The 22,513-nt window shown below is 42.8% G+C and overlaps 1 protein-coding gene across 9 annotated transcripts; it reads right to left on the bottom strand.

Annotated features, from left to right (window-relative positions):
* Positions 1-7,080: 7,080 nt before the first annotated feature.
* On the bottom strand, positions 7,081-21,841 carry LOC106609366 (BTB/POZ domain-containing protein KCTD5). Of its 9 annotated transcripts, none has more exons than XM_014208166.3 (7): positions 21,289-21,840; positions 12,161-12,269; positions 11,162-11,253; positions 10,374-10,520; positions 9,693-9,818; positions 8,753-8,876; positions 7,081-7,218 (listed from the first exon to the last, which is right to left on the bottom strand). In XM_014208166.3, the coding sequence occupies exons 1-6, from the start codon at positions 21,637-21,639 to the stop codon at positions 8,787-8,789; spliced, it is 915 nt and encodes a 304-aa protein (XP_014063641.1). In that variant the 5' UTR covers positions 21,640-21,840; the 3' UTR covers positions 7,081-7,218; positions 8,753-8,786. The 9 variants fall into 9 exon arrangements, with proteins under 9 accessions (XP_014063641.1, XP_014063645.1, XP_014063652.1 ...); XM_014208170.2 differs by having other exon boundaries at positions 10,422-10,520; positions 21,289-21,839; XM_014208177.2 differs by having other exon boundaries at positions 10,422-10,517; positions 21,289-21,838.
* Positions 21,842-22,513: the final 672 nt, after the last annotated feature.

The following is a 22,513-nucleotide window of genomic DNA, read 5'->3' on the forward strand; positions in this document are numbered from 1 at the left end:
TAAGATCTGATCTATTGTCCGGGACAAGTTGAAATTAACTACAGTGAACCCCACATGCATATATATACACTTAAAATCTGTATGCATGTCTCTATATGCACGCACGCCCTGTAGGTATGCACGCAGTCAAAGGTTTGGACACACCTACTCATTCCTGGGTTCTTGTTTATTTTTACTATTTTCTACATTGTAGAATAATAGTGAAGACATCAACATTATGAAATAACATATCATGTAGTAACCAAAAGTGTTAAACAAATCAAAATATTTGTTATATCTTAGATTCGCCAAAGTAGCCACCCTTTGCCTTGATGACAGCTTTGCACACTGTTGGCATTCCCTCAACCAGCTTCATGAGGACCGCAGAGTGAAGGAAAAGCACCCAACAAGTGCTCAGCTTATGTGGGAACTCCTTTAAGACTGTTGGAAAAGCATTCCTCATGAAGCTGGTTGAGAGAATGCCAAAAGTGTGCAAAGTCATCAAGGCGAAGGGTGCTACTTTGAAGAATCTCAAATATAAAATATATATTTTTATTTGTTTAACACTTTTACTACATGATTCCATATGTGTTATTTCAAAGTTCAGATGTCTTCACTATTATTCTACAATATAGAAAATTGTAAAAATAAAGAAAATCCCTTGAATGAGTAGGTGTGTCCAAACTTTTGACTGGTACTAAGAGGCCTATTATCAGCAACCATCACTCCTGTGTTCCAAATGGCACGTTGTGTTAGCTAATCCAAGTTTATCATTTTAAAAGGCTAATTGATCATTAGAAAACCCTTTTTCAATTATGTCAGCACAGCTGAAAACTGTTGTTCTGATTAAAGAAGCAATAAAACTGGCCTTATTTAGACTAGTTGAGTATCTGGAGCATCAGCATTTGTGGGTTCGATTACAGGCTCAAAATGTCCAGAAACAAATAACTTTCTTCTGAAACTCATCAGTCTATTCTTGTTCTGAGAAATAAAGGCTATTCCATAAGAGAAATTGCCAAGAAACTGAAGATCTCGTACAACGCTGTGTACTACTCCCTTCACAGAACAGCGCAAACTGGCGCTAACCAGAATAGGAAGAGGAGTGGTAGGCCCCGGTGCACAACTGAGCAAGAGGACAAGTACATTAGAATGTCTAGTTTGAGAAACAGATGCCTCACAAGTCCTCAACTGACAGCTTCATTAAATAGTACCCGCAAAACACCAGCCTAGAAGACCAGCATCCCGGAGTCGCCTCTTCGCTGTTGACATTGAGACTGGTGTTTTGCGGGTACTATTTAATGAAGCTGCCACCTGTCTATATAAGGTCCCACAGTTGACAGTGCATGTTAGAGCAAAAACCAAGCCAGGAGGTCGAAGGAACTGTCCGTATAGCTCCGAGACAGGATTGTGTCGAGGCACAGATCTGGGGAAGGGTACCAAAACATTTCTGCAGCATTGAAGGTCCCCAAACACACAGTGGCCTCCATCATTCTTAAATTGAAGAAGTTTGGAACCACCAAGACTCTCCCTAGAGCTGGCCGCCCGGCCAATCTGAGGAATCAGGGGAGATGGTCACAGGTTCTTCGTCACATCCTGACAGAGCTCCAAAGTTCGTCTGTGGAGATGGGAGAACCTTCCAGAAGGACAACCATCTCTACAGCCCTCCACCAATCAGGTAGAGTGGCCAGACAGAAGCCACTCCTCAGCAAAAGGCACATGACAGCCTGCTTGGAGTTTGCCAAAAGGTACCTAAAGGACTCTCAGACAATGAGAAACAAGATTCACTGGTCTGATGAAATCAAGATTGAACTCTTTGGCCTGAATGCCAAGCGTCACGTCTTTAGGAAACCGGCACCATCCTTTCGGTGAAGCATGGTGGTGGCAGCAGCATCAAGCTGTGGGGATGTTTTTCAGCGGCAGGGTCTGGGAGACCAGTCAGGATCGAGTGAAAGATGGACGGAACAAAGTACAGAGAGATCCTTGATGAAAACCTGCCCCAGAGCACTCAGGACCTTAGACTGGGGCGAAGGTTCACCTTCCAACAGGACAACGACCCTAAGCACTGTGGTGGCTAATTTCTGCATTACCAAATGAGGAGAGTTACAAACTTCACACACAAGTCAGAGTTAATACTTAAAACTACAAAACAACTTTACTTTCTAAATTACGTTGAGATTCCATCTTAATTCACTTTAACTTTATGTAAAAAGGTTTATTCAATATATCCAGCAACTCCTTTCATACTGGGAGGAAAAAAATAAAAACAGTTTCAGACCTTAAGGGCATTTTTATTTAAACTGTTGTACCCAGACGGGGATAATTCAATACGCATTTATAGTTACATTGTTAGGGTAAGACAACCAAAAGTGGACACACTCCAATCAGTTTGTAGAGCACAATTTCCCAAACATTGTAGACAGTTTAATAACGCTTAAAACCTCATCTGTATCAAATTCTCCATTAAAGATACCAACTCAAAACCTACGTACGTCTACGAATGGGTGGTTTAAATTGTATCTACCGTAATTTCCAGACTTAAACGCACCTGAATTAAAAAATAGATATTATTTTGAACATAAATAAGCCGCACGTCTATAAGCCGCAGGTTCCTACCGGTACATTGAAACAAATGAACTTTACACAGGCTTTAACGAAACACAGCTTGTAACAAAAATAAATAGGCTTTAACGAAACACGGCTTGTAACAAAAATAAATAGGCTTTAACGAAACACGGCTTGTAACAAAAAATTTAAAATTAGCAGTAAGCTTTAGTTGTCTTTTTGCACTGAGTCAATTCCTCACGCTGCTGTTTCCAACGTCTTATCATCGACTCATTAAGACGTGCTCCCGTGCAGCAGCTCTATTTCTTTTTCCAACAGCCAGATCAATCGCCTTCAACTTGAAAGCTGCATCATATGCATTTCTCCGTGTCTTTGCCATGATGAGGGTGACAAAATGACTTCCGTAATCAGAATGATGGGAAGTTTGAGAGCGCTCGATTTAATCTAAACAGTAAACAAAAAAGTTGTTTGACCGTAACCCGTTCGGCAATTTCATTGGTCTAATGAAAGCTTCATGCCGCCAAAAAACTGAGCACGTCACAGAATGTGTTTTTTAGGAGAAAAAAAAATTGAAAGCGGGAAAAATCCATATATTAGCGGCGTCATTGTTTAAGCCGTGAGGTTCAAAGCCTGGGAAAAAAGTTGCGGCTTATAGTCCGGAATTTACGGTAATTATATTCTCAGCATTACTTGATCAAATCTCTAATAATCGATTATACACACATATTGTCATATATTCACAGAATCTATATAAAACGTTACAAATTCTTAGGTAATCACACAGAACTTTAAAGATAACCCACACAGGATTGGCCAGATACTCACACAGAACGGGTCAGATGTCCACACAGAACAGATGTCCACACAGAACATCAGAACATAATTGAAAGGTTACCCACACAGAGTCAACCATACCCGCTCACACAGAACGCTCCTACAAAGATTACCTAATGGTAACTTTAACAAAATACTCACACAGAGTAACCCAGGGCATACCTGGCTAGCACATTTAAAATAATTGGAATTCATCACCTCTGAGGGTCACTTAGACAGTCACACAGACATTCTCAGAACTAGGTCCTTATTCCAATGGGGCTTCACCAAGTACCATGTTTCACACAGAACACACAGTCACCCTGGCCTCTCATCCCCACAAACCGCACCAATCCCCACTGTGATCAATTCGGTGTCAGGACGGCTCTAGGTCGCCCGCAACCGACCAGTGGCAGAGTATCTTTTAGTCCGCAAACTATCAGATTACTCTCCTCTGACTCGGCCCTGTTTACGCCTCCAAGGTGCCCCCCTCACAAAGGAATACACACTCAGATCTCATGTAACAGAGGCTTTTCTAAAAACTCGACTTCAAGTGTGTTTTGCTCACCTCTTTCTTTAAAAAAAACTAAGTTTGAGATGTGGTATCCACTCGGCTCGCTGCCTCTCAGATCAAAGGTGGGTCCATCTGCTTCATTCCCGAAGTGTTGGTTTCCCTGAGATCCCAAGTTTGAGGGATCCCTCGTGCACGATTTACCTAGGTCGTCAGGCGCGATCACCAGGTGAAGATTCACATCCCACCCCCGTCGCCAAATGTGGTGGCTAATTTCTGCATTACCAAATAAGGAGAGTTAAACTTCATACACAAGTCAGAGTTAATACTTAAACTACATCTTTAATAATTAAGATGCTTTTGCAAAAGTACACAGGAGCAACAGAGCAACGGACACCCCGCCCAGACCAGCGAGACACCCTCAAAGACCTTCAAGAGCCCCTCCCGAAGGACCTGCACCAAGAGAACCCACGCCAAGATGACCTACACAAAGACCACAGCATCAGCAGCCACACCCCAACCAAGACCACCCCAAGAAAAACAAGGCCACAGCATATATGCCACTTCTGCCCACCCCATGCCCCCCACACCTGCGGCAAGGACCTCAACATGACAGCAGGACACATGCCCAGTTCGTGAGCAGAGCAACAGGCTCAACCCCCACTATTACACCCGCCCAAGCCCCATCCTGCTACCTAAGAGATATGTATCAGATGCTCAAAATGCTCTGCTCACACCTACTGTGATGGTCCGGGCCTAAACCACACAAAAACAACACTAGACACTATGGAACACAAAGCTTTTACTAGCTCATCCTGGAATATACCATGTCTGAGGTCATCTGCCTATGGCGAAAAGAGCAGGAACCCAGACTTCAAAGATATTGTAAATACAGACATTGTCATCCTACAAGAAACATGGTATAAAGGAGACGAACCCACAGGTTGCCCTCTAGGTTACAGAGAGCTGGTAGTCCCATCCACCAAACAACCAGGTGTGAAACAGGGGGATGCTAATTTGGTATAGTGCAGACCTAACCCACTCTATTAAATTAGTCAAAACAGGAAATGTCCTTGTGTGCTACCTATATCCCCCCAATAGAATCCCCATACTTTAATGATGACAGCTTCTCCAGGGGGAGATCAACAATTTCCCAGGCCCAGGGACATGTACTAGTCTGTGGTGACCTAAATGCCAGAACTGGACAAGAACCGGACACCCTCAGCACACAGGGGGAGAGAGGGCACTAGAACAGTCTGCAGCACCCGGCCTCACCCTACTAGAACCTGAAGTCAAATGTCTACGGTTTGCTGATGATCTGGTGCTTCTGTCCCCAACCAAGGAGGGCCTACAGCAGCACCTAGATCTTCTTCACAGATTCTGTCAGACCTGGGCTTTGACAGTAAATCTCAGTAAGACAAAGATAATGGTGTTTCAAAAAAGGTCCAGTTGCCAGGACCACAAATTTAAATTCCATCTAGACACCATTGCCCTAGAGCACACAAAAAAATGATACATACCTCGGCCTAAACATCAGCACCACAGGTAACTTCCACAAAGCTGTGAACCATCTGAGAGACAAGGCAAGAAGGGCCTTCTATGCCATCAAAAGGAACATAAAATTCGACATACCAATTAGGATCTGACTAAAAATACTTGAATCAGTTATAGAACCCATTGCTCTTTATGGTTGTGAGGTCTGGGATCTGCTCACCAACCAAGAATTCACAAAATGGGACAAACACCAAATTGAGACTTTGCATGCAGAATTCTGCAAAAAATATCCTCTGTGTGCAACATAAAACACCAGATAATGCATGCAGAGCAGAAAAGACACCAATACCCGCTAATTATCAAAATCCAGAAAAGAGCAGTTCAATTATACAACCACCTAAAAGGAAGTGATTCCCAAATCTTCCATAACAAAGCCATTAACTACAGAGTGATGAACCTGGAGAAGAGCCCCCTAAGCAAGCTGGTCCTGGGGCTCTGTTCACAAACACTCCACAGAACCCCAGGACAGCAACACAATTAGACCAAACCAAATCATGAGAAAACAAAAAGATAATTACTTGACACATTGGAAAGAATTGACAGAAAAACAGAGCAAACTAGAATGCTATTTGGCCCTAAACAGAGTACACAGTGCCAGAATACCTGACCACTGTGACTGACCCAAACTTAAGGAAAGCTGCGACTATGTACAGACTCAGTAAGCATTGCCTTGCTATTGAGAAAGGCCCTCATAGGCAGACCTGGCTCCCAAGAGAAGACAGGCTATGTGCACACTGCCCACAAAATGAGGTGTAAACTGGGCTGCACTTCCTAACCTCCTGCCAAATGTATGACCATATTAGAGACACATATTTCCCTCAGATTACACAGACCCACATTGGATTTGTTTTCTAATTCTATTTGATAAACTCCCATATCTATTGTGTGAAATACCAGTGTGCATTCACAGCAGCAAGATTTGTGACCTGTTGCCATAAGAAAAGGGCAACCAGTGAAGAACAAACACCATTGCAAATACAACCTATATTTATGTTTATTTATTTTCCCTTTTGAACTATTTGCACAGCATTACAAAACTGTATATAGACATATGACATTTGAAATGTCTCTATTCTTTTGGAACTTTTGTGAGTGTAATGTTTACTGTTAACTTACTGTTCATGATCTATTTCACCTGCTTTGGCAATGTAAACATATGTTTCCTATGCCAATAAATCCCCTTAAATTGAATTGAAATTGAATTGAGGAAGCGGGGGAGTGTGTGTGTGAGTAAGAGTGAAAGAGAGTGTGTGTGTTGCTGACTGTGGCCAGTTAGTTGATGTCCGTCTGTCTGTCTTTCTAAGTCTCACTAAATGCCAGACGCACCACAGGCCCATGTCTCACTACTGTATCAAGCCTCAGACCAGGCAGAACCAGTCTAAACAACAATAACAACTTACTAATGAATCATATTCCACGTGTGAAATTCATACCCATTTTCATATTTGGATGAGGACATTGACTTGCAGTGCTTTTCAACCATTGTTTTTGGTCAAATCTATTTGACTAAGATTCATTAACCGCCGTGACTTAAGTGGTGATTAGAATGAAAATACATTTTAAAATGATATTTATACAAAATGCTTTTACTAACATGTCTCACATTTTGAAAATGTTGGCGTGAGGGACATTTCTGCTTATGTTTCAATAATATTTGAAAATAATGTTTGAGCATTTATTGGTAGTTTTTTTCCCAAAGCAACAACAATACAACATATATAAACAAACACATAATGGAATGTCAAGCTAAAAAAATACATTTCTCTCTAGTACATCCGGGATCCGTGGATGTGAAAAAGCTGGAAGACAAGCAGAGAAAGGAGAAACCATCTTTAAAGACAGATTATCATGTTCATATAAACCATCACAATATTGAGAAACATTTCAAGCTGTGGATCAGCTTGGATTGGATGACGTGGGAAACAATCACAGAAATGTCATGTTTGATGCTGATGGTGACCATGGTGACAGTAATAGTGTGTGTCCCCTTGTTGTGGATGGAAAACAACAACATACACTTGATTGATTCATTGGTGTTTGGATAAACATAAAATGCAGCAGCTCCACTTTGTGACGTTTTCACAAACTATGTCCCCTTTACACTTGTACAAGTAAAATGGTGTGTGTGTATGTGAACTGTAAAATACACTAATACCACTATTACACAAAAGGTCAGGGCTATTCCATGTCATTGGTAATGAGAGACCTTTAAGAGAGGGTTTGGATCAGTGGCAGCACAGCAGCGTCAGCTCATTATTAGTCTCGGATATCCCAGATCTAGGACATTGTTCATGTGAGAGGCATCTAGAACATTGTTCATGTGAGAGGCATCTAGAACATTGTTCATGTGAGAGGCATCTAGGGCATTGTTCATGTGAGAGGCATCTAGAACATTGTTTATGTGAGAGGCATCTAGGGCATTGTTCATGTGAGAGGCATCTAGAACATTGTTCATGTGAGAGGCATCTAGAACATTGTTCATGTGAGAGGCATCTAGGGCATTGTTCATGTGAGAGGCATCTAGGGCATTGTTCATGTGAGAGGCATCTAGAACATTGTTCATGTGAGAGGCATCTAGAACATTGTTCATGTGAGAGGCATCTAGAACATTGTTCATGTGAGAGGCATCTAGAACATTGTTCATGTGAGAGGCATCTAGAACATTGTTCATGTGAGAGGCATCTAGAACATTGTTCATGTGAGAGGCATCTAGGGCATTGTTCATGTGAGAGGCATCTAGGGCATTGTTCATGTGAGAGGCATCTAGAACATTGTTCATGTGAGAGGCATCTAGAACATTGTTCATGTGAGAGGCATCTAGAACATTGTTCATGTGAGAGGCATCTAGAACATTGTTCATGTGAGAGGCATCTAGAACATTGTTCATGTGAGAGGCATCTAGGGCATTGTTCATGTGAGAGGCATCTAGGGCATTGTTCATGTGAGAGGCAACCCATCTTCCTAGGGAGACTAGCTCATCATCAGAATAGCTGGGTTATGCTGCTGATCAAATCATGTCCCAGGCAGGACACAAAGGCCCCTGAGTATTATCAAGCTCTCTGGCATCACAATTAGTATTTCAAACAAATAGAAGCCAACATTTTTTGACGGGGAGCAAAAGTTCAAGGCCTGCTTTTTTCTCTACATATTGTAAAAATCAACAACAACAAAAACTTTAATAAAGGTTACAGTCCATCCTTGGCCTTTGATTACTGTGTTGAGTTTGGGGTAAGGGAATGCCATGCTGTGAAATAGCCCTGGATCCCTTTTGATCACACGGTCTACTACTGCTACTAGCCACCACCAGCCAACAACACTAGCATGGATCCTCACCAATTCACGTCCTTGGAACATTGACACAAGACTGTCATTCCCTTATGCACTCATTCAGGGTGGTATTTCTCTCTCCTCCCTCCTCCTCCTCCTCCTCCTCCTCCTCATCCTGCACCTCTGAAGCCTTCCCTCGAATAAAAATGTGGAGAATAAAAAATGACAAAAAATAATGAACAGATTGATGAGTATCATGGAGAGAGAGAGAGAACATATGGACGATAGAGTGAATGTGCTTGTGAATTACATTTGGGAGATGTGTGTGTGACATTTGGAGTGTTGCCTCCTGAGTGCCGCAGTGGTCTAAGGCTGTGCCACTAGAGATCCTGGTTCGAGTCCAGGCTCTGTCGCAGCCGGTCGCGACCGGGAGACCCATGGGATGGTGCACAATTGGCCCAGCGTCGTCCGGGTTAGGGGAGGGTTTGGCCGGCAGGGATGTCCTTGTCCCATCGCGTGTTAGCGACTCCTGTGGCGGGCCGGGAGCAGTGCACGCTGACCAGGTCGCCAGGTGTACGGTGTTTCCTCCGACACATTGGTGCGGCTGGCTTCTGGGTTAAGCAGGCATTGTGTCAAGAAGCAGTGCGGCTTGGCTGGGTTGTGTTTCGGAGGATGCACGGCTCTCGACCTTCGCCTCTCCCGAGTCCGTACGGGAGTTTCCGCGATGAGACAAGACTGTAACTACCAATTGGATACCACAAAATTGGGGAGAAAATGGGTAAAAAAAAAAAATTGGAGTGTTTGAGTGGAGAATGCTGAGACTAAGATCAAAGGATGCCGAGATCATCTTGGATAAGGAGAAATGTCACAAAGGGACAGATCCATATCCTGCTACTTCAGACCTTGGTGGAAGTGAATGGTGGTGATAGGTGAATGGTGTACAATGTAGGAGTATATCCATCTGACGCATGTGTACCCGTGTGTGTTTCCTGTGTGTCAGTGTCACCTTGGTCTTGTGGCTCTGTTCAGTGCCCAGGCCTGAGCCAGGTGTGTGTAGCTCCTTGGACACCACACACAGAAACTCTGCCTGGTCCTCTGTCCCATAGCTGTACGACGAACCAATGTTCACCATCTACCACACGCACACACAGAGAGAGAGGAGAGAGCGAGTGAGTCACACACACGGAGAGAGAGCGCAAGAGAGAGAGAGAGAGAGATGGCCCCATATCACAGCAGGTAAGCCCATGGATGCTCATGCTGAGAGCAGGGACAGATGAGAAGGACAGCTTAGCAGCACTACAACTACGGGCAGTGAGACTGAACTGTACACCCTGTCACAGTGACGGCAATGTTTAGCATTACAGCATCACTCAATACTTTTTACTAAACTGTCAATGTGCCAACATATGGTAGCTTCTATTGGAACTTCCTTAGCTCTGCATCCTTTTTGCATCTCCTTCCCCTTATGATCACTGGTCTGTGTTTGCAACACAACATGTCTGTTTAGATCAGTCTTCTTCTGAGGGGAAGGAAATGTGAAAAGGAGGCTGTCTTTGTGAGCAGATTAGGACTGGGCCTTGGTCTCTGATTGGTCTTCCTCTGAGGCTCTGATTGGCTAACAGAGAGCAGGAAAGGAGTTGATTGGTTGCGTGGGTGGTAGAGCAGAGGAGCAGCAAGTCCAACCCACAGTCCAGAGCAGTCCAGTGTGGGGCTTTCGGCAGGCGCGTACGCTGACCTGCTCAAACTGCCAGCCGTCCGACATGGTGGAAACCATCTGGGTCAGCTCCTCCTCCTGGCACTGCAGCACCCGGTACACATGTTTAGGAGGCACCTGCTGATAGACAGAGAGAGAGAAGAGTGTGGAGAGAGAGATATGTAAACACTGCAGCACCCGGTACACATGTTTAGGAGGCACCTGCTGATAGACAGAGAGAGAGAAGAGTGTGGAGAGAGAGATATGTAAACACTGCAGCACCCGGTACACATGTTTAGGAGGCACCTGCTGAGAGACGGAGAGAGTGAGTAAGACAGAGTAGTCAAAAGTTGGAGAAGGTGATAGGTGTTTGTAAGGAAAGGAAAGAAAAGGCAGAGAAAAAGAGGATAGGGAGAGCGAGAGGGGTGGTGGGTGAAAAGGAGGGGGTATAGGGAGGCAGTGTGTGTGGATGTGTGTGTGTGTGTGTGTGTGTGTGTGTGTGTGTGTGTGTGTGTGTGTGTGTGTGTGTGTAGCCAAGGGGCAGTAAACTGTATAATACAGAGAGAGGAAGATGGAGAGATACATAACAGAAATACTAGAGAGGCGACATCATGTAGACAGGACAGAGGGGATGGGTGGAATATACTAGAAAATACAGAGGGAAACATGGCAGAACTTTCGGCACAAAGCACTGGGTGCGAGTCTGTTGTTTTAACCTGTAGCCATCTTGTATTTGTGTATAACTCGACCGCTTATGTACAGTGTGCGTGTGTGTGTTTGACCTGTGTGACTTTACAGTCCCGCTCCAGGATCCGCTCCTTGATCAGTTTGATCAGAGGAGTGATGTTGTAGAACTCAGCCTCCTCCAACACACCTGGGAGAGAGAACACACACACACACACACATACACACACACATACACATACACATACACACACACACACACACACACACACACACACACACACACACACACACACACACACACACACACACACACACACACACACACACACACACACACACACACACACACACACACACACACACACACACACACACACACACACACACACACACACACACACACACACACACACACACACAGAGAGAGAGAGAGAAATCAGAACCATGGACATCCAAATCATACTTATCTTATGCTGATTGGACTAAATAGTTTTTGGTATCTTTTAGTTGTCACTGCCAGGTCGCAGTTGTAAATGAGAAGTTGTTCTCAACTAGCCTACCTGGTTAAATAAAGGTGAAATAAAAAAAATACAATAAAAAAACTGTCTTAGACTAAGCATAGGTTATTAGATGATGTTGAAATGTTTGCGACTTGGGTAACTCATGTAATTCTAAATCAATAGTTGTTTAGTGGTCCGAAAATGTGGGAAACATTAACTTGCTTGACCAGGCTGTAGGTCATGTAACTGTTTGTTACATGCAATATGCTTTGTGGACATTGCCGGAAAGAGGTTGCTCTCCGGTTGTGATGAAACAAAGGTCTGGTTGAATTTATTCTACCACTGTGTCTTCTTATTGTCTCGGCCTTAGACCTATATATCACGGTGTGAAGGAATATGAACTAACAGGTTATAGAGAAAGCAACTCAATTATCACAACACATAGGTTGAAGTATGGCTTTTTTACTAGCTTCCCCAGTGATTTTACCCACGCACCACTGCTGCATGCTTATTGCTAGTCTTACAATGCATTAAAAATGGCATCATAACACATTATGTAGTACATGTCAAAAAATACCAAACGTAATCCAGTACCTTCTTCAGCCAACTCCTTGTTGTAGACCAGTTTTCCGTGTCGCAGGTAGTTGAGGATGGGGCCAAAGTAGGTGGGGTCTCTGTCTATCACATAGGCCCCTGTCTCATCCTGCAGTAGAGGAGAGAACCATAGGAATTACTAGTATGAATAGGAGATCAATATTAAGTGCTATTCTATTGCGCTATTCTAGTCTATTGGGTTTTGGTCAATATGTAGAATTGAAACCCCCTTCCGATTACCTGTTACTACTAATAGCAAAAGTCCTCTTTTGTTGAGAAGGACGATAATTAGTGATTGAGTCTCTCTTACAGCCTAGGGATGGGGGGGTAGAGAGAGATAGGGGCTAAGAATGAAGAAAGAGTAGCATGGAGAGAAGGGAGAGACAGAAGAGAGAGAGTTGGAGAGAGAGCCTGTTACATTCACATGGCTTGGCCCTTTCTTGGCTGACGGCCTGCCAGTGCCTTTACAGCATCTCCATAGAGCGCTCCCTTCCTGCCGATTACTCAACCAGCCCCAGGCACCCATCCACAAACACAGAGACACTAGAAAGAAAGAGGGAGGTAGAGAGAGATGAGAGAGAGGCCAAGGAGTTCAAAAAGAGGAGAATGGGAGAGAGGGATTGAGGAACAGGAACAGAGTGGAGCGAGGTAGCAGAAGAGCAGAAAGTGAGAAGTAAACTATATATACAAAAGTCTGTGAATGCCCCTTCAAATTAATGGATTCGGCTATTTCAGCCACACATGTTGATGACAGGTGAATAAAACTGAGCATACAGCCATGCAATCTCCAGAGACAAACATTGGTAGAATGGCCTTACTAAAGAGCTCAGTGACTTTCAACGTGGCACCGTCATAGGATGCCACCTTTCCAACAAGTCAGTTTGTCAAATTTCTGCCCTGCTTGAGCTGCCCCGGTCCACTGTAAGTCCTGTTATTGTGAAGTGGAAACATCTAGGAGCAACGACGTCTTAGCCCCGAAGTGGTAGGCCACACAAGCTCACAGAATGGGACTGCCGAGTGCTGAAGCGCATAAAAATCGTCTGTCCTCGGTTGCAACACTCACCACCGAGTTCCAAACTGCCTCTAGAAGCAACGTCAGCACAATAACTTTTAGTCTGGAGCTGCATGAAATAGGTTTCCATGGCTGAGCACACAAGCCTAAGATCACCATGCCGCAATGCCAAGCTGGAGTGGTGTAAAGCTCGCCGCCATTGGACTCTGGAGCAGTGGAAACGCGTTCTCTGGAGCAGTGGAAACGCGTTCTCTGGAGTGATTAATCACGCATCTGGCAGTCCGACGGACAAATCTGAGTTTGTCGGATGCCAGGAGAACGCTACCTGCCCTAATGCATAGTGCAAACTGTAAAGTTTGGTGGAGGAGGAATAATGGTCTGGGGCTGTTTTTCATGGTTCAAGATAGACCCCTTAGTTACAGTGAAGGGAAATCTTAACGCTACAGCATACAATAACATTGTAGACGAGTCTGTACTTCGATCTTTGTAGCAATAGATTGGGGAAGGCCCTTTCCTCATTCCTTAAAGAATGAGAGCCTGCAGATCAGAATGAGAGAGAGGGCGCAAGAGCGAGATGGCCCGGAAGGATGGAGGGTAAGTGAGGCACTCAGCTGAATGAAGCTGAGTCTTGGGAGCCAGGCAGAGAAAAGGAGAATGGACTGTTGACGAGAGCTGGCAGACACTGGAGAAAGGAGGAGGGAGAGGGAGATAAAGGGGAGATAGACAAGGGCAGGGGTAGAGGTATAGGTGCTGGGGAAAAGGGGGCTGGACAGGGGCAGGGAGAGACAACCCAGAGCAACTGCAGTTGAGGACAGACAGACAGACACCTCATTGGACATGACAGTATGTATTTTTTATATTATTTTTAAAATGTAATCTTTATTTAACTATGCAAGTCAGTAAAGAACAAATTCTTATTTACAATGACGGCCTACCCCGGCCAAGCCCGGACGACGCTGGGACAATTGTGCGCCACCCTATGGGACTCCCAATCACGGCCGGATGTGATGCAGCCTGGATTCGAACCAGGGACTGCAGTGACACCTCCTGCACTGAGATGCAGTGCCTTAGACCGGTGTTGTCATGTATGATGACAACACCAGAATATCCCAGTACCATTGCTATAAATGAAACATGAACGCACAGGCACACAGTGAGGGTGAAGATTAAAAATGATCTACTCTCTCTCTCTGTATTTCCTGTCCTGTTCGTTCAGCCACACCGCCACCGGTCGGCCCATTAAACAGCCGTCACGGAAAAGTCAACCCTCACCTGGTGTGTTAATGGTTTACCCGGCGTTTTCCCAAGGAACTACACAGTTTGCCTAGCCTAGTTCCAGGTCCCTATGGGGGCCTCACTGGGTCCCACAGGAAAAACCTGTTAGGAAAACAGGGGTGTTGTTTGTCTCAACACAGAGACAGACACACATACAATCATTTGACTTATTCTAAGGAGAAAACAATAACTGAAACCAGAGTGAGATAGGAAGGAGAGGAGGAGTGAGACTCATGGACACTAGTGCACTAATCAAATCAAGCTTTATTTATATAGCTTGCACTTCACAGGAAAAAATAGAAATAAACAGAAACATTTACTACACAACAAACATAAGAGGATAAAAAAAGAAAAGTAGAACAATACAAACTGAAAGACTAAAAAGCACCCTAAGGAAAAGCAAAGATAAAAAGGTGTGTTTTAAGATCACAGTTTGGGCCCCCCTCAGGTTCTCTGGCAGGCTATTCCAGAGGCTGGGGGCATAATAACTAAAGGCTGCCTCTCCATGCCTCTGGGTCCTAGGCTTTGGGATAGTTAAAAGGCCAGTTCCAGAGGACCTGAGGGACCTACTGGGTACATAACTTAAAAGCATGTTTGACATGTATTGGGGTGCACAATCAAGGATTGATTTAAAAACCAATAGAAGAATCTTAAAATGAATTTTAAAACTCACAGGCAGCCAGTGCAGAGACTTTAAAACCAGTGTAATGTGTGCTCTCCGTCCAGTGGCAGTTCTAGACCATTTCAACTGGGGGGGCCAAGCTGGGGCCAGTTGTACTGTTAGAGGGGCCAGTTACATTAATAACGGATGTAAAAAAAGAACGATAGCAAAAATTTGTTATGTAAAAATTTTTTCACACTCCACATTTAGGGAGGCCACAAGGGGGTCCAAAATTGTTGTTACAGGGGCACTGGGCCCCCAGAACCGCTAGTGTCTCCGTCTGGTCTTGGTCAGTACCCGTGCTGCAGAATTCTGTACGTTTTGCAGTTGACCAATGGCTTTCTTGGGTAGACCAGACAGGAGAGCATTACAGTAGTCAAACCTGCTTGTAATAAAAGCATGGATGAGCTTCTATGTATCAGCCTGAGATAGAAAAGGACAAATCTTGGCAATGTTCCTCAGGTGGTAAAAAGCTATTTTGGTCAGATTCTAAAATAAGCGGTATCATACATAAACTTAACCGCATCAGGTCTTGCTTGACTCATATCCAGCCTAATGTCTGAAATGAACTAACCACATCTAGACGTGGAGGAGAGCAGGGTAGGATTGATCAGGCCATCAAAAGAAGAGCACTCAAATTGATCTGATTATTAGTGATCAAGTCAGAAAAATAAAAGGTCACACACAAAGACGATGCGCCTCATCTATTCATTGTGGCCACTGGTGCAGGAGCCAGTCAACTGACAGTACAACACTGGGTTATGCATGTGGCCAAGGGACGAGACCATCTGTAATCATAGGCTACAAACAGACGGAAAGACAGACAGTCACTCTGAAATGAATCATATTATATAGCCCTACTGCATTAGTGATGTACGGTATTTCATGAACAGATCAGTCACATGTTGACAACCTACAGTCCATTCAGAAAGTATTAATTCGTTTTGACTTATTCCACATTCTGTTGTGGAATTCAAAATGGATTTAAAAAAAATGTTTTACAAATCTCACCCATCTACACACAATACCCCACAATGACAAAGTAAAAACATGTTTTTAGAAAGGTTTGCAAATTTATTTAAAATTAAATAGAGAAATCTCATTTACATAAGTTTTCACACCCGAGTCAATACATGTTAGAGTCAACTTTGGCTGCTATTCCAGCTGCGAGTCTTTCTGGGTAAATCTCTAAGAGTTTTGCACACCTGGATTGTAGAATATTTGCAATATAAGTTCTGTCAAGTTGGTTGTTGATCATTGCTAGACAGCCATTTTCAAGTCTTGCCATAGTCAATAGTCAATACAACTTTTTTTTTGTCATTTAGCAGACGCTCTTATCCAGAGCGACTTACAGTAGTGAATGCATACATTTCATTAAAAAAAATTCCTGTGCTGGCCCCCCGTGGGAATCAAACCCACAACCCTGGCGTTGCAAACCCCATGCTCTACCAACTGAGCTACAGGGAACTTAAGTCGAAACCGTAGCTATGCCACTCAGGAACATTCAATGACGTCTTGGTAAGCAACTCCAGTGTATATTTGGCCTTGTGTTTTGGGTTATTGTCCTGCTGAAAGGTGAATTTGTCTCGCAGTGTCTGTTGGAAAGCAGACTGAAATAAGGTTTTCCTCTAGGATTTTGCCTGTGCTTAGTTCTATTCTTTTTCTTTTTATCATAAAAAAATCCCTAGTCCTTGCCGATGACAAGCATTCCCATAACATGATGCAGCCACCGCTATGCATGAAAATTTGAAGAGTGGTACTCAGTGATGTGTTATGTTGGATTTGCCCAAAACATAACACTTTGTATTCAGGACATAAAGTTAATTTCTTTGCCACATTTTTTGCAGTTTTACTTTAGTGCCTTATTGCAAACAGGATGCATGTTTTGGAATATTTGTATTCTATACAGGTTTCCTTCTTTTGTCATTGAGGTTAGTATTGTGGAGTAGAGGTCGACCGATTAATCGGAATGGCCGAATTATTAGGGCCGATTTCAAGTTTTCATAACAATAGGTAATCGGTATTTTTGGACACCGATTTTATTTTTCTACACCTTTATTTAACTAGGCAAGTCTGTTTGTGTTATCACGTCAACTCCTTGTCATAACAAACGATTTTGAATTTTACCGTTGTTTAACTAGACAAGTCAGTTAAGAACAAATTATTATACACATTCTTATTTTCAATGACGGCCTAAGAACAGTGGGTTAACTGCCTTGTTTAGGGGCAGAACAGCAGATTTTTACCTTGTCAGCTTGGGGATTCGTTTTTGCAACCTTCCAGTTACTAGTCCAACGCTCTAACCACCTGCCTTACATTGCACTCCATTACATTGCACTGTCGTTGCACCAATCAGGGGCGAAAATCTGATATCCACTTTGGAGGGGACAATTACATGAAATTTTCTCAAGAGCAATTCCTGAGGGGGACACCAAAAGTAGTGCTGTAACACATAGCCTACATTGTAATATGGTAAATGTATATTGAGGAACCAAAGAAATAAGGTGTTTGCCATACTCCTAACTACCGGTACCCAAAACTACACAACTAATCACAACAGCAATACCATTGCCTTTAACAAATCTTAGTTCAGTCACCAGTTTAAGTTGAGAGTGGGGGTATCCATGGCATTTTCCAATTATGTTCCTATTTTACAAGTCCAAAAAATTGAGAACCTTTCATAATGTTGCCAAACAAAGACTCAACAAACTTACCTGAGACTCCCTGTCTCTGCCAGTCTGTCCCGCATATCTGTCCCCAACTCTGCTGTCTGTGTGCCATCTGTTGCCTGCTCTGCCTAATGACATCATTGTGAAACATTTCCATTAGAATTTCATTTCTTTCTTATGAACATTTTATCAACTAGTCTTTGAGATATTAGGCTACTAGGGTTCTTACTATGCGTTTTGGTGTATTGAAAAATACTCTGATGTCCGTCTTTTATTTTTCTGCCATTTTCTACCTGGCTGGCTGGCTGGCTACACACACACACAGTGTGTAGGTTATTTACAGTAGGAGATGGGCTTCTATCATCTTCAATCATTCTATTTGGGCTTCGATCTAAAAGGTAGCTAGCAAATGTGAAACGGATTAAAATGACAAGAGTTGACAGCTTTATGAGTTCACCATTTACACAACATATGCTGCAACCTTTTGTAATTTTAATAGTTTGTTTCATATTGGCTGGCTTCCAACAATAGCTGAATTTGCAAAGCTAGCGAGCACCAATTCAGTTTCAGTGGTGTTTGCTATAATCTTTGCTACCCGGGTTAAATAAAGGTGAAATAAAATAAATAAATAAAAGTTCCCTTGCGACAATTTAGCTTTTGCAACGAGACCATTAAATATATTTAAGACAATGGTAGAAGAGAGTGTAGTTCTGTTCAGTTTGGATTTCAGTTTATCGCTAACCTTATCACAGGGACTTTGAAGCACTAACTTACATCATCTGCATGCTGATTCCATCTTTGACGACGCCACATAAATGGAATAGGTACTAGCTAGCTTAATAGTTAATATTTGCGCGCTAGCTCTGCATATTCAGCTAGTGTGTGTGTGCGCGATTGACTGGATGAACCTCACGGCAGTTACGTGCAAACTAAGGAACTGGCAGTGGATCAAACCATTGTGAGGCAAAGGGCGGGGGGGGTCGCAATCTTTTGAAACTTAAAAACGCGCTATTAAGTGTCTATAATCAGAACAATTGCTTTCATTGCGTATTATTAATATTATTTAAATTACATAGTTATGTTTCAGTGATATATTGGGGGGGACAAATCATATTTTTCCCAGGATGGGGGGGGTCGTGTCCCCCCCGTCCCCCCCGTGATTTCCGCCCCTGGCACCAATGTACCTAACCATAAACATCGATGCCTTTCTTTAAAATCAATACACAAGTATATATTTTTAAACCTGCATATTTAGTTAATATTGCCCGCTAACATGAATTTCTTATATCTAGGGAAATTGTGTCACTTCTCTTGCGTTCCGTGCAAGCAGTCAGGGTATATGCAGCAGTTTGGGCCGCCTGGCTCATTGCGAACTGTGTGAAGTCCATTTATTCCTAACAAAGGCCGTAATTAATTATGACATAACATTGAAGGTTGTACAATGTAACAGCAATATTTAGACTTAGGGATGCCATCCTTTAGATAAAATACGGAACGGTTCCGTATTTCACTGAAAGAAAAAAACGTTTTGTTTTCGAAATGATAGTTTCCGGATTCGACCATTTTAATGACCAAAGGCTCGTATTTCTGTGTGTTATGTTATAATTAAGTCTATGATTTGGTAGAGCAGTCTGACTGAGCGATGGTAGGCACCAGCAGGCTCGTAAGTATTCATTCAAACAGCACTTTCGTGCGTTTGCCAGCAGCTCTTCGCAATGCTTCAAGCATTGCGCTGTTTATGACTTCAAGCCTATCAACTCCCAAGATTAGGCTGGTGTAACCGATGTGAAATGGCTAGCTAGTTAGCGGGGTGCGCGCTAATAGCGTTTCAAACGTCACTCGCTCTGAGACTTGGAGTAGTTGTTCCCCTTGCTCTGCGTGGGTAACGCCGCTTCGAGGGTGGATGTTGTCGATGTGATCCTGGTTCGAGCCCAGGTAGGAGCGAGGAGAGGGACGGAAGCTATACTGTTACACTGGCAATACTAAAGTGCCTATACGAACATCCAATAGTCAAAGGTATATGAAATACAAATCGTATAGAGAGAAATAGTCCTATAATAACTACAACCTAAAACTTCTTACCTGGGAATATTGAAGACTCATGTTAAAAGGAACCACCAGCTTCCATATGTTCTCATGTTCTGAGCAAGGAACTTAAATGTTAGCTTTTTTACATGGCACTTTTACTTTCTTCTCCAACACTTTGTTTTTGCATTATTTAAACCAAATTGAACATGTTTCATTATTTATTTGAGGCTAAATTGATTTTATTGATGTATTCCATTAAGTTAAAATAAGTGTTCATTCAGTATTGTTGTAATTGTCATTATTACAAATACAATATATATATATATATTTTTTAAACGGCCGATTAATCGGCATCAGCTTTTTTGGCCCTCCAATAATCGGTATCGGCGTTGAAAAATCATAAAAATCGGTGGAGTAAGTACAATGTTGTTGATCTATCCCCTAGTTTTCTCCTATCAGCCATTAAACTCTAACTGTTTTAAAGTCATCATTGGCCTCATGGTGAAATCCCGAGCAGTTGCATGTTTGTAGTGGCTGGGTGTGTTAATACGCCATCCAAAGTGTAATTAACAACTTCACCATGCTCAAAGGGATATTCAATGTTAACATTGAATATCCCTTTTGAATATCCCATTTGATATGTGCCCAGCGTAGCCTAGTGGTTAGAGCATTGGACTAGTAACCAAAAGGTTGCAAGATCGAATCCCCGAGCTGACAAGGTACAAATCTATCATTCTGCCCCTGAACAAGGTGGTTAACCCACTGTTCCTAGGCTGTCATTGAAAATAAGAATTGTTTCTTAACTGACTTGCCTAGTTAATTAAAGGTAAAATAAATAAAATGGTGCCCTTCATAACGAGGCATTGGAAAACCTCCCTGGTCTTTGTGGTTGAATCTGTGTTTGAAATTCACTGAGGGACCTACAGATAATTGTTGTGTGGAGTACAGAGATGAGGTATTCAAAATAATGTTAAGCTCTATTATTGCACACAAACTGAGTCCATGCAATGTATTATGTGACTTGTTAAGCACATTCTTACTAAAGACATTTCAGCTTTTCATTTAATTAATTTGTAAACATTTCTAAAAACATAATTCCACTTTGACATTATGGGGTATTCTGTACAGGCCAGTGACACAAAATCTCAATTCAATGTAATTTGAATTTAGGCTGTAACATAACAAAATGTGGAAAAAGTCAAGAGGTGTGAATACTTTATGAAGGCACTGTATACCTGTAGCTTTTGTTTATACTACGCCACCACCCCTCTTGTCTCGAAAATCCGACCCTAGATAACAGGTGTTCGAGCATAGACACGCTACACAGGCCTGAATGAGGCAGCACTTGCACATCCACCTGACCCACTTGTCACTGCAGTACCAGAGCCACTCTGGTAGCATTCACTCATTCGTCTTGCCTTATCAGATTCGGATGTCATCTTGATCAAAGCGAAGACAAGCGCTTGATCAATTCTCTTCTTACCGTGTCCGAATGCAAGTCCTGTTGTTGGCAGAGCCGATAGAGAAATGAAGTCTGTTCTTTGAGTAGGGTATGCCGCGTTGTGAGGAATACGGTACCGCCCACGTTCAAACGGACCCATTTCCCGTTATTTCCCACTGTTGGATTGACTCCACAACCGTTCCCGATGCTGTGCGTTTCCGTTCCACTTGATTCGGTAGCGCTCGAGGTGGTCGTATTCTCGCTTACCTCGCTGTCTTTATTGTTATTGTTGTTGTTATTATTATTATTGTTATTGTAGCCCTGAGGTGTCGGTAACGAGCCGACTGCTAATACAGCCTGCGGCACCGATTTCCTTTTTTCCTCCGTTGCCATTAGGAAAAACAGCAATTGATGCAATAGCGTGCGTGCGTACCCACCGCCGTTAAGGTTCCTCTCTTTCTGAGAAACGGTGTACCTCGTTGTCTAGAGCTCCGCCCAACGATTTATATATATACACACAGATTGCTAACAGAGGACGCTGTTTTGAAGCCAAGGCACCTTCATTTTTGTGCTCCTTCACAGAGTCCCACAGTGGAGGTGTCATAATACCCATAACACCTATCGATCAAACAGGGAAATGGTTCCAATCGTTTTTCCACCGTTCATTTTTTCCCATAGGGGATTTTAGAAACACTCAAAACAAGGGATGAGTTTCGTGTAGGCTTACCCTGGCGTGACGTTTCGATAACGATGTAAATCTCTCTGACAAGGTGACTTTTATCAATATATTTGGCTCTATTTACTCAGATTCAAAATGCTAATTAGTATCAAAGTAAGACATCATGCAAAACTACAAATCCCTGCAAGTTCCTGCACATCATCTCTAGCTGACACCTTTGCTAACAGGTATTGTGTCAATTTAAAACTTGCACAAGACAGTTCACAGAATTGTCCATTTAAATAAATGTAGACAATTTATTAATTACTGAATTTAGCTAACATTAGATAGTTAATGCAGAGATTCTTACCTTTGCCTCAATTCAGCAGTCTCGTCCAGATCATCATGTCATTTGTAGTTCTTTATCATAGCTACATTAGTAGCTAATTAGCATTTCATTTTGGGGGGGTAAATACAGGCGAATATATTGATAAAAGTCACCTTGCCCTAGAGAGTTTTTCATGGCTATCAAAACGTCACACCAGGATAAGCCTACACGAAACACAGCCCTTATTTGAAGTTTTTCTAAAATCCCCTATGGAAAAAATT

Source organism: Salmo salar, chromosome 01 (assembly GCF_965601325.2).
Source record: "Salmo salar chromosome 01, fSalSal1, whole genome shotgun sequence".
In the NCBI taxonomy this organism is placed as follows: domain Eukaryota; kingdom Metazoa; phylum Chordata; class Actinopteri; order Salmoniformes; family Salmonidae; genus Salmo; species Salmo salar.

Coding starts and splice junctions, on each gene's coding strand:
- LOC106609366 (XM_014208143.3), bottom strand. CDS start 21,639: ATGGCAACGGAGGAAAAAAGGAAATCGGTGCCGCAGGCTGTATTAGCA. Junction 12,270..21,288: donor AGGACTTGCATTCGGACACG/GTAAGAAGAGAA, acceptor CCTCTACTGCAG/GATGAGACAGGGGCCTATGT. Junction 10,521..11,161: donor GGGACTGTAAAGTCACACAG/GTCAAACACACA, acceptor TCTGTCTATCAG/CAGGTGCCTCCTAAACATGT.